The sequence below is a fragment of the Pristiophorus japonicus genome, chromosome 2, assembly GCF_044704955.1.
Source record: "Pristiophorus japonicus isolate sPriJap1 chromosome 2, sPriJap1.hap1, whole genome shotgun sequence".
Lineage (NCBI taxonomy): Eukaryota > Metazoa > Chordata > Chondrichthyes > Pristiophoridae > Pristiophorus > Pristiophorus japonicus.
The window spans coordinates 153,844,445-153,866,693 of NC_091978.1; the positions used below are offsets into that span (position 1 = coordinate 153,844,445).

A 22,249-nucleotide genomic window follows, 5' to 3' on the forward strand; every position below is an offset into this window, starting at 1 on the left:
TTTCTCTCTCTCGTTTTCCTCGCCACATATTATTCCTCAGTTCAGCAGGTGACAACCATTGCTGCTTTTTAACCAGGTTCTAGAAAGTGTATAACTTGTCCAGTATTACTCACCTTTGTCATTGTCACCTTCAGATCCCTGGGGTGAAATATTTCTCCTTCAGGCATAACTGAGACTAAAAACCCACTATTTGGGGAATTATGGGCATGTGCCCTTCCATTCTGTAGCACAACATGTTGGAGTGTCAACTTAGCATTCACTCTGAGCTTTGTTTTAATAACTTTTATATTGCTTAAGAGGGTAAACTATGATGAAGATAAAGAACTGGCATCAGCATAAGCATGATTTTTTGTTCTGAAAACCATAAATCCCATCTTTACAAGAGTGTACAAAATATATTGCGCTGTTTAGGGAGAGGGAAAACTATGTCATGTTATATAATTGTAATGTTATACTTGCATATACAAAATAGACTTTCTGATCAAACTCTCAGCTATTAAAACATTTGGAGGTTATAAGAATGAACAATCCAGTATATGCAACTAAGTGCAATATAGACTTTGTAATGGAAGCTTGTACATTTCTATTTTTAATTATTTAATAGTTTAGGCACTGCTGCTAAGCTTTTTGGCGACTGATGTGACAGCAAGTATTGGAGGTTTGTGTTGTAGTTTTTATTATTGTTTAGAGATAGAAAAAAAATGACAATTATAATTAAGGCTGCCCACATCAAAACAACTTTAGTGAGTTATGCACTGGGATACTTTACAAAACAATAACATTTAGGCCATCTAAGTCATAGTGGTATTAAATTTGCCTTCTGGATATCACTATGTTAGAGGAATAGTCCAATTTAAATATCTATTGTATAACTATGGCTTTGCTGCGAGTCAGTTTGGGGTCTGGAGATTTTTTTTTAATTCACTCCGCCATTTATTTTGGCTGTGATTTAGTGACATTTCCCTCCATTGACTTGAAAAATCAAGTGTTTCCTATTTTGTTTTGTACTTTTCACCTGCTTCTCACTGTAAATCACTGAGATGTCAAGTGTAGTGATGAATTTGGCTGCACGTGCAAGTGCTTTTTTGTCACCTGTCAAGTTGTAAAGAAGATGCATTATTGGAGACTGAGATGCCTTTTAGTTCGCTGAATTTCTCAGTGGACATGCAGAGCAGCTTACTCACATTATCTGCTTTGTTTTTAGTACTTTCAGGTGCAGACTCCAATCTTTTCAAAGTTCATAAAGATTGGTGATTGGTTGGAACAATTAACAGTTGTGGAGATTAGTCAGTTTTCTTAACTAACTTTAAAGTAAAAACTATTTTTTTGCATCTTGTGGAACAAATAGTTTGAATAAATATTGGTCCACGTTAACTGAAAACTAAACATTTCAGTTGAACAAGCTAAGAATTGGATTTTGTTGTTTCCTATCAGTGAGCATTTCTTTTTTGTTCAAATTAAAATGAAATCAAGTCCACTAATAGTTTGCACTGGCATTTATTACTTTATCTTGAACCACAAGTATATCCTCTCAAATACTTAATTGATTGCCTTTTAGTCAATAACTAAAGCACACAAAGTATGTATTGTCAAATGCAACATAAACTTTTAACATAGTTGCAGCCCACAGATCAAGAGCAAATTGCTTTATCCTGCATATAACTTAGCACATACACAGCCATGCCAAAAAATGTTTGTGTCAGTGTATTCCTTCCTCATGCATTGTGTAATGAAAATTGTCCAGTGACTTTATAAAATATACAAGTGAATGTAAGCTCTTCAAAATTCAATAAAGGAAATTTAAAAATAGTTCAGTAGTTGTCCGCTGGACACGATTATGTTATAGAAGATTTATTTGTGAAATTAATTGCAAAAATATAGGGGGGAGAAGAAGCACTTGTTAAGGTGAACAATGTCAGTGCTAGAAAATTGAATACTTTTTCCTATTTGGTCACCTAACTGGTAATTTTCTGACTTTGGACTCTTGACAAGGAGTCACATCCACTAGGATATCGGAAATTTGGGTGCTGATTATGCATGACTTTCCAACTATTTTAAACTTATCAGAAAATTCTGCACAGCACACGCTGAATATGTACTGTTAGTCACTGCAGCTCCCTGCTAACGTGCAAAGCCATAAAATTCCCCCTATAATTTTGAGGTATCACGCACCCAAGTCACATTTGGCCAAGTACAGTTCCCTCTACAATGCCTGAACAATGTATTTTGGTTCCAACGTTGCAATGGTGTAATTTTTTTCTCTCTCTCTTCCCTACAGCAGCCATTCCTATGGTCACTTGGTGAGATTGCTGAGTTATGTCTATTTGTTCAAACCCATATTCTGTAGGCCCAAACTTATTTCTCATATGACCCTCATAGCTAGCAGTGAAAGATGGTTTGCTTCCCATCAATTTCATTTGGATTGAAATGGGGGCAATGTACTGTGATACCCACTCACCTTGTGAATTTCTTTTCAAATAACTTTTATTTTAATCAGATGTGTACATTTTATTAGAGGAGGAATCCTGAAAGATTGATCCGATTTACTTTAACAAAGTCCTGCAATCATTTTACAGTTCCATATTGTTTTCATGTCTTTCATATTGCTAAAACCTTCAAGGTTTTTGGTTTATAGTGTTTGGTGTTTTAAATTTGGTTTTCATGCTTCCTTCTTGAACCAGGATATTGTGTACTGGACTGATAATTTCCACCCAACTGGAAGTGTAAATCTGAGGAGATGGAAAATACCCGTCCTTATAGTTTTCCTTCTTCCCCTTCCTGCCTTTCCTTTCTTCATTCCCCAAGATGCAGTATGTATAATGCTCCATCTAGCACCTTGGAAATGTCTTCCTTGTTTGTCTCAGACAGGTATGAATGTCAGTTGAAATTGATGCTACAATGTATGACACTTTAGAGCTGTCTGGCTGCTAAGTAATAACAGAATATTTGTGCAGTTAGAACAGTATTTCTCTTTCTGGCAAACATCCATGATGTACTTCAGTGACTGCTTATAGCTATTAAATGGGTTAAAGCAAGCTCTCTTCATACCTCACTGAAAGTTCCATCTTAAAGACCAGGAAGTCCCAGGTCCATCCTCTATGATGAGTTACCTGATCTCAGTCAGACGGGCCACTAAAATTCGCCTCTATACCTGCTCTCCAGTGACCCCTTTGAGAAGTGTGGATGTATTGAGGTCTAGTAAGATAGGGTTGGGCTCTGCTGGCAACTTGGTAAAAGTATGCTGAACTATTTCCTACAAAGAAACTAATGCCTTTAGAAGGGAAGGAAAGAGGAGAAAATTATACAGAAAATTTAGATCGAGTGTATTTCCTTTCATCGGGAATATTTTATGTATTATTTAAAGATACAGAAGTGCATTATTATATTTAGATTTGCTAATGATAAAAAGACAGATCAAATTTTTAGCAGATAATAGTCCAATTATTAAGCTGTTTTTTTAATCTTAGTTGAAACTTTAGTTTGATAGAATGTGTGTTGGCAGGTTTGCTAGAAACCGAACCTTGGGAAATAATTTGTAAAACTTCCTTTATTGAGAGCCTGACATTGAAATTTGCAATTTGTACAGCCTCTGTTATCGAGGCTGAGCAGTCTTCCAGCTTGTGTTCAAAGGTTTTGTTCTAGCCTATAATGTGATTGCACCCAATAGTTCCATTGGTACTTGCTTTTGTTAAGAAGTACAACCACTGCAGAATGCAGCCAGCCATAATTGAAAAAAAACAGAAATTAAGTATATCCTGTACTTAATGTCGGTGCTAAAGGGATGTTAGAGAGTAAAATCTGTAGTTTTGTATTAGTGTCACCTTCGGATCAGCAGCGGGTGGGCAGGCAGATGCCAGTTTGAAGTAGAAGAGCGTAGTACCGTCTTTTTCCATTGATAAAGTAGCCTTTCAGAGTCAATGAGCTCTGTCAATGCAAGCTTGTCAAGGCTACAACTTCATAGACCTGAGAGGCGGTTTGAGAGGTCAGGCCTTTTCAAATTCGCTGTGATGCAAATGAACTTTGCTGCTTAAACAACTATTGGAATTTTTATGTCCGCTCCTTGTCTGTTTCACAAAGTCATTGACGAGACATTCAGTGCTTTTTAAATTGGGGTAGCATTGTGATAAAGACCAAGTACAGATTTACGGAGGGCTGAAAGCAGTTAGATCATGTTCTTTTCATGGTACCATTAGAATCAAATCGATTTCCCTCAAGCCTTCAGAATGGCAAATTTTAACAAAGCTTTGGGGGCTAGACAAGGGCCAAAATGACTGAACTGAATGTTAATTACACTCCACAAACTTATTTTCTTTTTATTTCAGATTGACTAGCAACCAAAATTAAAAAGTGTGACCATAAACTGCTATATCGTTTACATGCAAGGCAGGTCAGGCTTTGAAAAACAGCTATCTCATAAAGCAGCCAGCTGACAGAAATGGTTGATCTGACAATACATAGAAGCTGTTATGGTGTTCACAAATATATCTAGCAAACCTTTTTTGTTCAAATATATAACTTCTACTTTGTTGCACTCTGTTGCTTCTATTCTATGTTTGTGTAGCTGGCAAATAACCAATAATAAGTACCAGTAGTTCAACAAATTATTAGTAACTGGAAAGTCTGCATCTGGAGAGCTGATGTAACCATTAAGTAGGGAATTAAACCTCCCCCAAGGGTATTTTTGTTTTTAAAAAAAAAATCTGTTCTAATTCTGAAATGCTATTGATTTGCCAACCGCTTTATTTGCAGAAAGTACAAATCACATTAATCTATGTACGTACTTACACTATAATCACACACGAAGATTTTATTACATTAGAATTTTTTCTTTTTCAAATTCAAGTTAGGCTGGAAAGAAATGTTAAAGTTTAAAGTGGAATTTTTTTCATGGTACCTGTACCTTTTTAAGATTTTGATTTTCCATAGTTCTGAGTAATAGATTCAGTTTTAAAAGGTTCTGAAAAATAATAGTGATATTTGGACACTTGGTTATGTTCACTTGTTTGCTTAAATGTATTATTTTATTATAACATGCACAGCAAATACTTTGGATTGTTTATAGAAAACATTCAGCTGTCACGAGTTTTGCATGTTTTCCAAGATATTTCACTGCACTTAGCAGAAATATTAGTTATCATTATAGGTTATTGTATTTTTTCATGTTCAAATTGTGTAATCAAACTGATATACTTTAAAACAAGTGATTTGTTACATAAATATCAATTTTTGTGTTGGTTAGAATATCATATAATCAAAAATTTAGCTTCACATCTAAAGGATAACATTTTACAGATAAAATATTTTAAATTTTGCCAAAACTGTTTAGTTTTCTGACATAGATGCTACAGGTTTGATTCTTGCCTCACGAAGCAAACAGGAATGGTTAGCGCACCAAAAGATGTGATGGACATTTTTCTTAGTTGACTAAAATCTGCCTTTAAGGGATATTATTCCATATAAATTTCCATGAGAATATCTGTGACCTGGTTATATACTTTGTGAAAAGTTGCAACTTTTCTTAATTAACACTGAAGCTTCAGTTGTATGTTAGAACAGGAAAGAGCAAATGTGTATCTCATACCTGTTTTTGTTTTTGTTTTCTGATCTCCTTTTAAACACTGATGTACTTAGGTTTGTGAGCAGCAGCTGCATCAGTGGTGCAGTTGAACTGCAGGGCAATGTTTAATGGCTTTTCTGCACCTGCAGCTATAGAAGCTTATTTTGACACCTGGCTTCATCACTTATTTACCCTTCCCCCTTCCTTTTTAAAAAGAACAATTTTTCTCTGCTATCTGAGTCCAATTTCTGTTGATATATAGATATATGGTAGTGATATGAAAGGGGTAATCAGTAGGGATTCTTTTGTGTCTCTTGCTCTATTATAAGCAATATTGCCAGTGTTACGTGTTCTATCTTTGATTCAGACAAAACATGAACTAGCTTCCAACATTAGTTCTAATAGTCATGGGCAACCCTGAAGAAGTTGCAAACTAAACCATTCTCTTCACTCTGCACGATTAAACCAGATGGAGGAACATGAAATAAAGGGGTGTGCTTTGAGAAATGAAACTATTTACAAATAGTAAAGCAAATTTCACTACCTGATGGTTTTACTTCACTGTATTGGGGCAAACAGAATTTTAGCACACTGGTACATAAATTGTGTAATAATATTCTGTTAAACTTCAAGAAGGGATGTAGTTCTCAACTCTTTTTGGATTTTATTGCATCTAATTACTGATAATTCTTCACGATTTATGTGTAGCTGGAATTAACTTGAGCATTAATGGATAATAATTGTAATAAAGGAATCCTTGTTTTTTTTCTTAAACCTCATTCTTTTGGACAAGTTTGATATACTTTCACAGTACATTGTGATTTTTTTTTAAATTATAAAATTATATTTCATGTTGTGCAGAGCTTTTGATTTGGTACACGATTTGAGAATGACTATAACAAATAAAATGTATGCATATGCAAACCCTCTTAAATATTCTGGCTATGTAGATTTTGGCAGCATGTTTCTTGTATAAATACATTAATCATAGCATTTGCTTGTACACATAATCTGCATTTAATATTGTTTGATGCAGGCATGATTTTTGGATAGCATTTAGTAACCAATGTGATATTGAAATTAGTTATTTTATAATAGCAATACCTTTCTCCTTTGTCATAACTAAAAGCCCTTTAAAAAGTTGTTGGAGGGTGGGGGAGAAATGAGAACCATTTTTAGTTACTGTTTAAACACTAAAGGTGCTTTGACAGTACACAGAGCCTGTGGTATAGGACCACCCTGTATTCAGTCACTGTCCCCACACCTCTCTGCCTCTTCCATTCACACAAGCAGCTGCACTGCAAAGTTTTTCAGAAGCCAGTCAAGAGTAAAATTCTACCTCATTTGTCTTCCAGACACGAAGATCGATCGAGAAGTTATTAGAATGGGAAAACAATAGGTTATACCACAAGGTGAGTGCCGCAGGGAGCAACTTTAGCATGGGGTTCAGACCATTGGGGTCTGAATTGCACAGTATGGAAACAGATGCTTTTGTTGGTAGAAAAATATGAAAGATGGATAAATGGGTTTGTCTGGATGCAGGAATAAAATGGAAGTCATTTTTCTTCCCTTTCTCCATTTCTTTTCCAGCTGTGCTTGCACTGGAGACTGAGCAAAAGGAAATGTGAAACCAATAACATGATGGAATATGTAAGTTAAAGGGCTGTTTTGTTACTTTCTCTATTAAATGATCATTTATTTTGCTTCTGATCTTATTCTTTTAGCAGTTATTAATCAGAAAGGTGTCAGCCTACTTAGTCGCTTGAGTGGAAAAATTTATTACGGTCCACAGATGCACATATTCACGTGCAAGGCAGATTTATAAAGTTATGAATGGCCTGAAAACAAGGCTTGCACTGTGTTCTGAAAATAATAAATTAATTGCCAGAATGAATTAACTGAGATGTATTAAGGGGGTTGTTGTGTGCGTCCGAAGAGAAGAATATATATGAGTTGATCACAAAAACCGTTTAAACTTGTTTCAGTTTAACTATGCAAAGTAAAATGATAATCTCTTCCAAACACACAAATGAGCGAGCACAGAAAATGAAGTTACCTGCAATCTGAACAATAATCTAATGGTGAAGTGACGGGTCCCATGAGAACTAAGTAAAATCATTGTTGTGGTCAGTGATTAGACAAAACAACTATTTATTGAGTAGGTATCACATCTTATAAAGCAAGAGTCAAATTTGTGACCAAAGCAAAATTGCATGCATACAGTTTGCTTGTTTACTTTGAAAACTCTAAAGGAAAATTGCTTGGATAACTTAATCTAGTACTGCGTCTGCCAGAAATTTAACTTTTTCTGAAATTGTGTTTATGAAACTTATTCCAAATTAGTAAGCTCTGCGAGCATTATGTTAAATTGGCATCGGCTAGTCAAAGAACAGGGTGGCACATCACATTATGACAGATTAGTAAAATAAAAATTTGATTCCTATAGTTGCTCCACCCACCAAGTCCCATTATATTATTTACAATCAGGTAAGGCACGCGACTTTCTCGCAATACCCCACTTTGGGGGTGGGGGAGGGGGGGATGATGGGACTGGAGAACAGATTAAGGATAACTTATTCACTAAGGAGGACACAAACAACCTTCCGGATATAAAAGGGGTCAGAGGGTCTAGTAAGGAGGAGGAACTGAGGGAAATCTTTATTAGTCGGGAAATTGTGTTGGGGAAATTGATGGGATTGAAGGCCGATAAATCCCCAGGGCCTGATGGACTGCATCCCAGAGTACTTAAGGAGGTGGCCTTGGAAATAGCGGATGCATTGACAGTCATTTTCCAACATTCCATTGACTCTGGATCAGTTCCTATCGAGTGGAGGGTAGCCAATGTAACCCCACTTTTTAAAAAAGGAGGGAGAGAAAACAGGTAATTATAGACCGGTCAGCCTGACCTCAGTAGTGGGTAAAATGATGGAATCAATTATTAAGGATGTCATAGCAGCGCATTTGGAAAGAGGTGACATGATAGGTCCAAGTCAGCATGGATTTGTGAAAGGGAAATCATGCTTGACAAATCTTCTGGAATTTTTTGAGGATGTTTCCAGTAGAGTGGACAAGGGAGAACCAGTTGATGTGGTATATTTGGACTTTCAGAAGGCTTTCGACAAGGTCCCACATAAGAGATTAATGTGCAAAGTTAAAGTACATGGGATTGGGGATAGTGTGCTGATGTGGATTGAGAACTGGTTGTCAGACAGGAAGCAAAGAATAGGAGTAAATGGGTACTTTTCAGAATGGCAGGCAGTGACTAGTGGGGTACCGCAAGGTTCTGTGCTGGGGCCCCAGCTGTTTACACTGTACATTAATGATTTAGACGAGGGGATTAAATGTAGTATCTCCAAATTTGCGGATGACATTAAGTTGGGTGGCAGTGTGAGCTGCGAGGAAGATGCTATGAGGCTGCAGAGTGACTTGGATAGGTTAGGTGAGTGGGAAAATGCATGGCAGATGAAGTATAATGTGGATAAATGTGAGGTTATCCACTTTGGTGGTAAAAACAGAGAGACAGACTATTATCTGAATGGTGACAGATTAGGAAAAGGGGAGGTGCAACGAGACCTGGGTGTCATGGTACATCAGTCATTGAGGGTTGGCATGCAGGTACAGCTGGCGGTTAAGAAAGCAAATGGCATGTTGCCCTTCATAGCGAGGGGATTTGAGTACAGGGGCAGGGAGGTGTTGCTACAGTTGTACAGGGCCTTGGTGAGGCCACACCTGGAGTATTGTGTCCAGTTTTGGTCTCCTAACTTGAGGAAGGACATTCTTGCTATTGAGGGAGTGCAGCGAAGGTTCACCAGACTGATTCCCGGGATGGTGGGACTGACCTATCAAGAAAGACTGGATCAACTGGGCTTGTATTCACTGGAGTTCAGAAGAATGAGAGGGGACCTCATAGAAACGTTTAAAATTCTGACGGGTTTAGACAGGTTAGATGCAGGAAGAATGTTCCCAATGTTGGGGAAGTCCAGAACCAGGGGTCACAGTTTAAGGGTAAGGGGTAAGCCATTTAGGACCGAGATGAGGAGAAACTTCTTCCCCCAGAGAGTGGTGAACCTGTGGAATTCTCTACCACAGAAAGTTGTTGAGGCCAATTCACTAAATATATTCAAAAGGGAGTTAGATGAAGTCCTTACTACTAGGGGGATCAAGGGGTATGGCGAGAAAACGGGAAGGGGGTACTGAGGTTGCATGTTCAGCCATGAACTCATTGAATGGCGGTGCAGGCTAGAAGGGCTGAATGGCCTACTCCTGCACCTATTTTCTATGTTACTAACATTGACTACTGCACACAGGTGACCAATACTTAAAGGATATTGTCCAAATGCTGTGTTGTTTAACATTTTTTTTTAAATAATGAAAGTAGAAACAGTGATCTGAGTTTATATATAAATTGCAGTGTGCCTGTTGCATGTAGTTGCAAGGTCAGACTTCTGTTCCTATATTTTCCTCAAGGAAGGAGTTTGACACACACACTGTTTTGTTGTATCCTAACTCTTAACGAACTATTTAGTTTTATTTTTAATCTGACTTTTTAAAAAAGATTACAAAATGATTTTGGAGGATTTTCCTAATGTCACTCATAATGCCTCCTCTATGTTCCATGGAAACTTTTAGGATTGTGAAAGCTGTAAGAGTCTAGTAGCAGTTTTACTTTTTACTTTGCAGTTAGAAAATAAAACATTTCAAACTTTTTTCCTCATCATTTCACAAATCTTAGTTAACATCTATTTAATGTCTTATTTAACTATCCGCTTTTCTCATCACCTTTCTTGCTGTTAACCTTATTGAAAACCCTATTTGAAGCCAAAGTCTACAAGATAACAAAGGCCTTTCAAAATGCTTTTTTGTGTGGAACAGCACCCATTCGTTGAATTGGTTGCTATAGATTATTTGTAACATCAGCAACTATATCAAAATGTTGATTTATGAGAATGTGAAAGGCACGTGAAGAGCTTTTTGTAATGCAAAGGAGGGAGGACCTGAGTGAGTTGTTAAAGGTTTTTCTCTTCATAGATAGCAACGTCACGTCCCCAGTCTCCAAACAAACAAGAAAACAGTTTGAATTACGATTTATTCTTTGCTGGTATGAACTGTTTTGCTGATAGTTGGAGCTAAAGGATAACTAGTAACATTACATATTCAAAGTTCTAAGCTGTTTCTAAATTTGGAAGATTGGTATAGAGAAAGATAAGCTAGCATCAATGTCATATATTAATTTAAAATTGTTGTTAGAAAATGGGGATCGTTTGAAAGAAATTGACTAAGTAGTTTAGAAATTGTCAGCAGTTACTTTCAGGTTTAAATGTTAACTTTGCTCGAAGCAAATGAACTTGAAGCAACTTAGTGAAGGTATGCACAAGCCAGAACATTAAATAAATGTATGTTCCTCATAAAGTATATACAAAGCATAAAAAAAACTTTGGTGGATGAGGTTAATTTGAGAAGAAAATAATAGCTGATTTTTTTTCTCCATGATCTATTTATATGAACTTCAAAATGTTCCTGTACATTTTCTACACTTCAGGGTTTTACATCTAAATTTAAAGCATTTCTGTGTATTGCCTAACACTAGGAGCTAGAAATTCAGTTCTTGATCATAATTGTATTTTTTCGCCCAAGATATCGTTATGGCTATGAGGCAGTAAATTCAAGCTTCAATTTGCATAGCGGTAAAAATAGGCGTTACACGCGGATTCGTGGCACAAACCACGATCCTTGCCAACTTTACTCAGAGGCCGATACTGCTGCGAGTTGGGCCTAGGAAGGGGGAGAAATCATGTAAAAAAAATAAATTGCAAAAAGTAAAAAATCACATAACATTCACAAGACACTCAACTAGCAAATCGCTGCAAAAGAATTCTCTCCATACCCCCCGATCCCTTTAGCCACAAGGGCCACATCTAACTCCCTTTTGAATGTGTCCAACGGACAATTTTCTGTGGCAGAGAACTCCACAGGTTCACAACTCCCCGGGTGAAAAAGTCTCCCCCCATTTCGATCCCATATGGCTTACCCCTTATCCTTAGACTGTGTCCCCTGGTTCTGGACTGCCCCAACATCAGGAACATTCTTCCTGCATCCAACCTGTCCATCCCGTCAGAATTCTATACGTTTTCATGAGATCCCCCCTCACTCCCCCAAATCCCAGCGAGCATAAGCCCAGCCAATCCAGATCTCCCCATATGTCAGCCCTGCCATCCTGGAATCAGTCTGGTGAACCCTCGCCGCACCCCCTCAACAGCAAGCACGCCCTTCCCCTGACTAGGTGACCAAAACTGCACACAATACCCAAGGCGCGGCCCCACCAAGGCCCCACACAACTGCAGCAAGACCTCCCTGCTCCCACACTCAAATCCCCTCGCCATGAAGGCCAGCCTGCTATTTACTTTCTTTGCTGCCTGCTGTATCTGCATGCCTACCTTCAATGGCTGACGCACCATGACACCCAGATCTCGCTGCACATCCCCATTCACTAATCTGTCACCATTCAGATAACAATCTGCCTTCCTGTCTCTGCCACCAAAGTGGATAACCTCACACTTATCCACACTATTCTGCATCTGCCATGCATTCGCCCACTCACCCAACCCGTCCAAGTCTCCCCGCAGTCTCTCGGCATCCTCCCCGCGGCTCGCCCCGCCACCCAGCCTAGCGTCATCCGCAAACCCGGAGACACCAAACTCGATTCCTTCGTCCAAATCACCAACGTACACTGTAAACAGCTGGGGTCCCAACACCGAACCCCGCGGCACCCCACCAGTCACTGCCCGCCATAAGATCACCTCTCAGTCTTTCTGAATTCCAATGAGTAGAGGCCCAACCTACTCAATCTTTCCTCATAAGTCAACCCCCTCATCTCCAGAATCAACCTCGTGAACCTTCTCTGAACTGCCTCCAAAGCAGGTATATCCTTTCGTAAATATGGATAACTGCACGCAGGTGTGGCCTCACCAATACCCTGTATAACTGTAGCAAGACTTCCCTGCTTTTATACTCCATCCCCTTTGCAATAAAGGCCAAGATTCCATTAGCCTTCCTGATCACTTGCTGTACCTGCATACTGGACCTTTTGTGTTTCATGCACAAGTACCTCCAGGTCACGCTGTACTGCAGCACTTTGCAATCTTTATCCATTTAAATAATAACTTGCTCTTTGATTTCTTTTTCTGCCAAAGTGCATGACCTCACACTTTCCAACATTATACTCAATCTGCTAAATTTTTGCCCACTCACTTAGCCTGTCTGTGTATTTTGCAGATTTTGTGTGTCCTCCTCACACATTGCTTTTCCTCCCATCTTTGTATCGTCAGCAAACTTGGCCACATTACACTCAGTCCCTTTTTCCAAGCCGTTAATATAGATTGTAAATAGTTGGAGTCCCAGCACTGATCCCTGCGGCGCCCCACTAGTTACTGATTGCCAATCCAAGAATGAGCCATTTATCCCGACTCTCTGTTTTCTGTTCATTAGCCAATCCTCTATATATTACCCCCAACCCCATGAACTTTTATCTTGTGTAGTTACCTTTTATGTGGCACCTTGTCAAATGCCTTCTGGAAGTACAAATACACCACATCCACTGGTTCCCCTTGATCCACCCTGTTCATTACATCCTCAAAGAATTTCAGCAAATTTGTCAAACATGACTTCCCCCTTCATAAATCCATGCTGACTCTGCCTGACCAAATTATGCTTTTCCAAATGTCCTGCTACTGCTTCTTTAATAAAGGACGCCAACATTTTCCCAACCACTGATGTTAGGCTAACTGGTCTATATTTTCCTGCTTTCTGTCTGCCTCCTTTTTTAAATAGGGGTGTTACATTTGCAATTTTTCAATCTGCTGGGACCTCCCCAGAATCCAGGGAATTTTTGTAAATTCCAACCAGTGCATGCTCTATCCCTGCCACTACTTCTCTTAAAACTCTAGGATGCAAGCCATCAGGTCCAAGGGATTTATCTGCCTTTAATCCCATTATCTTACTGAGTACCACCTCCTTAGTGATTGTGATTGTGCTAAGTTCCTCCCCCACTATTGCCCCTTGACTATCCACTGTTGGGATATTGTTAGTGTCCTCTACTGTAAAGACTGATACAAAATATTTGTTCAGAGTTTCTACCATCTCCATGTTCCCCATTATTAATTGCCCCGGTCTCATCCTCTAAAGGACCAACATTTACTTTAGCCACTCTTTTCCTTTTTATATACCAATAGAAACTTTTGCTATCTGTTTTTATATTTTGTGCTCGTTTACTTTCATAGTCTATTTTCATATCTTCAATTTTATCAACAAACCATCTTATGAAAATCAATATATGAAATCTTCTGCATTTTCTTTATCAATACAGTCTTGTTATTTTCTCAAATAACTATTACATTTGTTAGACACGACTTGCCTTTTTACAAATCCATGCTAGCTTTCCTTAATTATATTTGATGTCTTTCTAGGTGAGTATTAACTTTGTCCCATACTATGGTCTCTAGACACTTAGCCACTACCAATGTTCAACTGATTGGTTTATATTTAGTTTAACCCTTTTTAAATATGGTAACCCTCCAGTCCCCTGGCATCATTTGCATATTTAAAGAGGCACCCTAGTATAATTTGAATATTTAAAGTGGATTTAAAAAATTATGTTAAGAGCCTCAACTATTTCCCTTCAAACTTCCCTCAACATTCTACAGTGCATACCATAAGGGCCTTAACCCTTTTTCACTTCACATTTCAGAATCTGTTTCAACTTCTGTATTTAATTAATATTAGACACCGCTATAAATAATGAAAATTTCAAAAGATTTCAGGTTCGTGATGCTAAATCTTTTCAGATTTTTCCAGAAAAATGTTGGAAATTATCATTGCTCTGTTTTATTGGAAAGGAATCGAATCAAAATAAACGAGAATTGTGTTACAACACACAGCGACTTCCTATTTATGTTAAGCAGATGTTTGTGCAGCACTAGTGATACTGTGTGACAGGAGACAGGATTAATAAACAATCTCCTAGTGAAGGATCATCTAGGAATGAGTGACTATAGCATGGTTGAATTTCAAATTCAGTTGGAGGGTGAGAAAGTTGCTTCTCAAACTTGTATTTTAAGCTTACATAAAGGAGACTACAAAGGTATGAAGGCAGAGTTGGCTAAAGTGGACTGTGGGAATAGATTAAAGTGTGGGAGTGGCAGACATTTAAGGAGATATTTCAATTTCATAACTCAACAAAAATATATTCCGATGAGAAGGAAAGACTTAAGAGAAGGAATAACCATCCATGGCTAACTAAGGAAGTAAGGGATGGTATCAAATTGAAAACAAAGGCATAAAGTGGCCAAGACTAGTCCTGCCAGAGGATTGGGAAACTTTTAAAAGCCAGCAAAGAATGACGAAAAAAATAAGAGGGAAGATAGATTATGAAAGCAAACTAGCACGAAACATAAAAACAGATAGTAAGAGTTTCTACAGGTACATAAAAAGGAAAAGAAAGGCTAAAGTAAATATTGGTCCCCTGGAGGATGCGACTGGGGAATTAATAATGGGGAATAGGTACTTCAAACAAATATTTTGTATTGGTCTTCATGGTAGAAGACACTAAAAACATCCCAATAGTGGATAATCAAGGGGCTAAATGGAGTGAAGAATGTAATGCGGTCACTATAACTAAAGAAGTAGTACTTGGTAAAATAATGGGACTAAAGGCGGACAAGTCCCTTGGACCCGATGGCTTGCATCCTAGGATCTTAAAAGAAGTCGCTGCAGAGATAGTGGATGCATTGGTTGTAATCTACCAAAATTCACTGGATTCTGGGGAGGTCCCAGCGGATTGGAAAGCCGCTAATGTAATGCCTCTATTTAAAAAAGGAGGCAGACAGAAAGCAGGAAACTATAGACCAGTTAGCCTAACATCTGTTGTTGGGAAAATGCTGGAGTTCATTATTAAGGGAGCAGTAGCAGGACATTTGGAAATGCATGATTCAATCAAGCACAGTCAACATGGTTTTAGGAAAGGGAAATCATGTTTGACAAATTTGCTGGAGTTCTTTGAGGATGTAATGAGCAGGGTGGATAAGGGGGAACCAGTGGTTGTGGTGTATTTGGATTTCCAGAAGGCATTCGATACGGTGCTACATAAAAGGTTGCTGCACAAGATAAAAGTTCATGGGGGTTGGGGGTAATATATTAGCATGGACCAAGGATTGGCTAACTAACAGAAAACAAGAGAGTCACGATAAATGGGTAATTTTCCAGTTGGCAAACAGTAACTCGTGGGGTGCCGCAGAGATCGGTGCTGCGGCCTCAACTATTTACAATCTATATTAATGACTTGGATGAAAGGACCGAGTGTAATATCAGTAAGTTTAAGAACATAAAAAATAGGAACAGGAGCAGGCCATACGGCCCCTCGAGCCTGCTCCACCATTCAATAAGATCTTGGCTGATCTGATCATGGACTCAGCTCCACTTCCCCACCCGCTCCCCATAACTCTTTATTCCCTTATCGTTTAAGAAACTGTCTATTTATGTCTTAAATTTATTCAATGTTCCAGCTTCCACAGCTCTCCGAGGCAGCGAATTCCACAGATTTACAACCCTCTGAGAAGAAATTTCTCCTCATTTCTGTTTTAAATGGGCGGCCCCTTATTCTAAGATCATGCCCTCTAGTTCTAGTCTCCCCCATCAGTGGAAACATCCTCTCTGCATCCACCTTGTCAAGCCCCGTCATAATCTTATATGTTTCGATAAGATCACCTCTCATTCTTCTGAATTCCAATGAGTAGAGGCCCATCCTACTTAACCTTTCCTCATAAGTCAACCCCCTTATCCCCGGAATCAACCTAGTGAACCTTCTCTGAACTGCCTCCAAAGCAAGTATATCCTTTTGTAAATATGGAAACCAAAACTGCACGCAGTATACCAGGTGTGGCCTCACCAATACCTTATATAGCTGTAGCAAGACTTCCCTGCTTTTATACTCCATCTCCTTTGAAATAAAGGCCAAGATACCATTGGCCTTCCTGCTCACTTGCTGTACCTGCATACTATCCTTTTGTGTTTCATGCACAAGTACCCCCAGGTCCCACTGTACTGCGGCACTTTGCATTCTTTCTCCATTTAAATAATAAGTTGCTCTTTGATTTTTTTCTGCCAAAGTGCATGACCTTACACTTTCTGACATTATACTCCAACATCTGCCAAATTTTTGCCCGCTCACTTAGCCTGTCTATGTCCTATTACAGGTTTTTTGTGTCCTCACACATTGCTTTTCCTCCCATCTTTGTATCATCAGCAAACTTGGCTACGTTACACTCTGTCCTTCTTCCAAGTCGTTATTATAGATTGTAAATAGTTGGCGTCCCAGCACTGATTCCTGCGGCACCCCACTAGTTACTGGTTGCCAACCAGAGAATGAACCATTTATCCAGATTCTCTGTTCTGTTAGTTAGCCAATCCTCTATCCATGCTAATACAGGCAACTCTTGATTATCCGCACACATATCCAACGGGAAACCATTGTAACGGGATTTAAATTTCAGCCTGGGAAGGCATTGGACCAGTGCGTTCGGAGCCCTTTCGGACCGGGAAGGCATCGGGTTTTAACTTTAGAATGTCAATTGCTCTAACGGAGAAATCGTTTATCCACATAGCCCAATCCCCGAGGGACCCGGATAATCGAGAGTTGCCTGTATATTGCCCCCAACCCCGTGAACTTTTATCTTGTGCAGTAACCTTTTATATGGCGCCTTGTCAAATGCCTTCTGGAAGTCCAAGTACACCACGTTCACTGGTTCCCCTTTATCCACCCTGTTCAATACATTCTCGAAGAATTCCAGCAAATTTGTCAAACATGACTTCCCCTTCATAAATCCATGCTGACTCTGCCTGACCGAATTATGCTTTTCCAAATGTCCTGCTACTGCTTCTTTAATAATGGACTCCAATATTTTCCCAACCACAGATGTTAGGCTAACTGGTCTATAGTTCCCTGCTTTATGTCTGCCTCCTTTTTTAAATAGGAATAACAGTCAGCAAACATCCCACAAATATTCAAACCATTTAGTATGTCCTTCCTTTAACTTGGAGGTCATGAGTCAACTCTGCTCGCAGCATGTGATTAACAATGGCCAACAGATTACAATACCCACACAGAACATAACATAAAAAATAGGAGCAGGAGTAGGCCATTTGGCCTCTCGAGCCTGTTCCGCCATTTAATAAATCATGGCTGAAATTAAATAAGTTTGCTGATGATACAAAGATGGGTGGGAGAGCAAGTTGTGAGGAGGACATGAGAAATCTGCAAAAGGATACAGACAGGCTACTGAGTGGGCAAAAATTTGGCAGATGGAATATAATGTGGGAAAATGTGAGGATATCAACTTTGGCAGAAAAAATAGAAAAGCAAATTATAATTTAAATGGAGAAACATTGAAAAGTGTTACATGCACAAGGACACTCTGGTTCTTGTGCATGAAACACAAAACATTAGTATGCAGTACAGCAAGTAATCAGGAAGGCAAATGGAATGTTGGCCTTTATTGCAAGAGGGATGGAGTATAAAAGCAGAGAATTCCTGCTACAACTGTACAGGATATTGGTGAGGCCACACCCAGGGTACTGCGTAGTTTTGGTCTCCGTATTTAAGGAAGGATACACTTGCATTGGAGGCTGTTCAGAGAAGATTCCCTAGGTTGATTCCGGAGATGAGGAGGTTGACTTATGAAGGTAGATTGGGCCTATACTCATTGGAGTTTAGAAGAATGAGAGGTGATCTTATCAAAACATATAAGATAATAAAGGGGCTCGACAAGGTGGATGCAGAGGATATTTTCACTCATAGAGGAAACTAAAACTAGGGGGCCTAGTCTCAGAATAAGGGGCTGCCCATTTAAAACTAAGATGAGGAGGAATTTCTTCGCTGAGGGTTGTAAATCTATGGAATTATCTGTTCCAGAGAGCTGTGGAGGCTACGTCATTGAATATATTTAAGGAGGAGATGGACAGATTTTTGAGCGATAAGCGAATAAAGGGTTATGGGGAGCGGGCAGGGAAGTGGAGCTGAGTCCATGATCAGATCAGCCATGATCTTATTAAATGGCGGAGCAGGCTCGAGGGGCCAAACGGCCTACTCCTGCTCCAATTTCATATGTTATGTTCTGTGTGGGTATTGTAATCTGTTGGCCATTGTTAATCACGTGCTGGGAGCAGAGTTGACTCATGACCAAAGAAGGACATACTAAATGGTTTGAGTATTTGTGGGATATTTGCTAACAGTTTATCCCTCTTTCACCCTTGTTAAAACATTGATGTTAGGAAGAAACTATTAAGAAGATTGTACTTCTTTTGTAATCATTTTGTTTTAATTGATTTCTTTTCAGGTCATCTTAATAGAGTTTTTACCGAAGACACCAATATTTCGACCAGATTAGCAACAGTTTTTGTTTTCAGAGACTTGTCAAAGTGTGTTGTCCTTCCAATGGTGCCTTGCTTGGTACTCTCCTAGTGAAGCTTGTGTCAGTCTGACAGATTCTTATGGTTGATATCCATAATTTTTCACTGGTCTGTCCACACATTTGTGCTCAAGTTAATTTTTTTGTATTTCTGGTAACTCTTACATTCCAAAATGTTGTTCTCTCATTTGTCCACTTGATACATTTATCTAGTCATTCCTTTCATTTGTCTCTCAGCACCCTCTCCAAAAATGCTTCTAATCATCATCTAGCTCTCGTTTTTAATGATGCTTGACACATATTTCTTCTGCATACACAACAGCTTTACAACACTTATTAAAATTATGTATAAAATGGTTCTATGGTTACTAAAATAATCAGTTTGGTAATAATGCCTGTGAATCGCCCTAGAAGGTTTTAGATAAAGGATTAAAATTACTAGTTGGATTTATTAGAAGAATCAACTTTTTTGTGTGTTGCATTCTCCAGCCAATACTTGCAGAGCAAACAGAAGGAACTTCTTTGTACTGTGTTGTCCTCTTATTTCATTTTAATGCACCATTCTTATCCTTCTGTCCCTTTAAATCTGAACTTGAGACCTACTGTGCACGAATTCAGGAACAAATTCTTCTGTGGCTTCAGAAATCACAACATTCATATGAAGAAAACTGAAGAAATCATGTCAACTGGATTTGCCTACATCCTAAACATTTAGCTCAAAACAAATGGAATAAAATACCTTGAATTAATACTCTAGCAAAATGAAATGAAGGCTTTTGCATGCATTGTATGGTGATTAGGAGCCAGGACCATGGAAAATGCAACAGTATTGCAACCATAAAATGAATACTTTGTTCAGGTAGCTGCCATAAATGATGGCTTTTATGACTTCTGTTACTTTGTTTACTTTTTTCTGTACAATTTAGGTTTACATGTAGATGTTTTTTTTTCCCCCTGTACAGATGTTAACAAATGACAGTTCATTATGCAGACTGATGTGTATTGTATAGATTCTTGGGTCAGGCCACATTTTTTTATTCTGCACCTTAGATAGTGGAACCTGTCAGTGTATTCAAAGAGGTGCTGCTTTCCGTTTCAGTTCTTCACTGCATACTAGCATGAATTATGGCGCAAGTTAATGTTTTTTTAGCTTTTTTAATTATTAGTTTTGACCTGAATTTTAGAAAGTCTGTTATTCACAGAGGTTGGTCCTTGGTGTTTAAAGGACCAGTTTCTATTGTTAAATACAATATCTGGAAAATTAGGAGTTGTCTTAAAATTAAATTCCCATATCCTGATTAGTACCCTTTGCTGCTGTTGAAAAATTATACACAATTAGTTTTTTCTTGCATTTGTTCCCAATACCCAGCAATGAAGTTCAGTTTATATGATGAAGTTTGTTTAGATGTGTATGATGTGTGATTATCAAACACATTCTATAACTTCTGAATTACAAAAAAGTGTCATAATTGACTTGAGGTTTTGCTGTATGTAATGATGATTACTGTCCTTGTCAGTGTGCGTGTACACTAACCTGATACCCAGATACGAGGCACAGGATTGGGGGGGAGATAGCGGGAATTCGCTTAACATTTCTGTTCATTTTGGATAACAAAAGGCCATTTTATTCTGTAGTGGCAGAGAGGGAAACATTTTTGTTTTTCATTTGTGTAAGTTACAATAATCTGACAGACCAAAGTCAATGCTGACACAATTTTGTTTGATTAATAGCAGTTTAGCAATGTATCTGATTCCTTATCTCTATCGTGTAACATGTCACCCATTTATTGTCTCCCAAGAAACAATACTACACAGTCAATGAATTGATAGTGTAGCCATTCTATAAGCAATAATGTCTGTTGAAGTATGGTCTGTCAGCAGTTGGTCACCTATTGCTGGCTAATTGTGTCAGTCAGATCATATGCATGTTTGTCATGTGTTTACTATGTTTTTATTGCATTTATATCCATTTGTGCTCATCATTTACTTCAAATTCACTTACATTATGTGGCTGCAAGAGACTCTCCTCGGGGCAATGTACACTGAGAAAGCAGTTTTCGACAAATGGATCAATGAGAACTCGTTACTTCAGAAATAAAAGACACTGGTCAGAAATATTTAACACTGCAATATTAATGCTACTTTATCTTAAATATGAATGTAGATTTCATCAAAGTAGTGGAATTTTTTCCATTGAAAATCCAGCACTGCCTGTCATATGTGTCAGACTTTGTAGTTGGAATGAGTTTCATCAGTTTATTTTTTGCAGGCCTACCTGGGAGGTGAAAGAAATCATTAGAGACACTTTACATTTCCTGTCAGATACCAGTTGGCAGGTTGAGAGCGATCTGGAGCCTGGATTAATCCATCATCTTGGTTGAAATGTTAATGAGAGATGATGCATGGAATGAGGCATATAGGTAGTGTTATTAAATGTTTTTCCTTTCACATTTTATCTCAAACTAGTCCCAAACAACTGTTCAGATATATTGTTCCAAACTTGGTCTAATAGCAGGTTTTCTGTATAAGTACCAGGTGCTGTTAGCTTTGGAGGTGGCCAAAGTCCAGTACTGTGCTAGGAGTGATTATTTCATCAAAGCCTAGGAAACAATGGCTTTCTAGTTATATGTTAAAACTATTTAATCATCTCTACTGTATAGGCATTATATAACTGCAGCAAATCTTGAACGATCTTAATGTACTGTAAATTTGGAATCTTGTGTGTAACTATTTTGTTATCGTTTATCAGGGAACCTGACCCAAGACTGGAATTTTTGAGATTTATAAATATTCACAAATATTAAAGTGTCAGCCTTGTATCATAACACCTTTATGCATTGAAACTATTTGCTCCACAACAACATAATCCATATTTGTTTTAGAACATAACATATAATCTACAAATGTGAAAAGTCATAATTTTAAAATTTTCAGTGATATTCATTGTCTTCAGATCTAAATGCAAAATTAGCATATGAAAGATGCAACTTTCTTAACTAGGAATATGGGAAAGATTTCCACTGTATGGTGTGTTTTAGGAAATTGTAAGCCTGTTTATAAAGAACTAATTTTGATTTCACATGCATAGTGCACAGAAGAAATCTTCACTAAAGGAGAATTGTAAGAAATGTCTTCACTTGGTAATGGCAGTTAATGGAAATATTTTACAGGATATTCACTGCGCATTTATTACTGAATCTTAATCAACAAAATATGATAAACCTGTGCATTTAGA

At 38.2% G+C, this 22,249-nt stretch overlaps 1 protein-coding gene across 3 annotated transcripts in view; it reads left to right on the forward strand.

The window, feature by feature from the left end:
* Nucleotides 1–21,839, forward strand: part of LOC139232555 (cysteine-rich hydrophobic domain-containing protein 2) — an 80,124-nt gene extending 58,285 nt beyond the window's left edge. For 2 of the 3 annotated variants that reach the window (XM_070862984.1, XM_070862975.1), the window contains exons 4-7: nucleotides 6,913–6,969; nucleotides 7,148–7,207; nucleotides 10,586–10,655; nucleotides 18,943–21,839. In XM_070862984.1, the coding sequence (XP_070719085.1) occupies nucleotides 6,913–6,969; nucleotides 7,148–7,207; nucleotides 10,586–10,655; nucleotides 18,943–19,067 (312 nt within the window). In that variant the 3' untranslated portion in view covers nucleotides 19,068–21,839. The remainder of the gene's footprint in view (nucleotides 1–6,912; nucleotides 6,970–7,147; nucleotides 7,208–10,585; nucleotides 10,656–18,942) is intronic. The other variant, XM_070862993.1, reaches the window with a different exon arrangement.
* The last annotated feature ends 410 nt before the right edge of the window (nucleotides 21,840–22,249 follow it).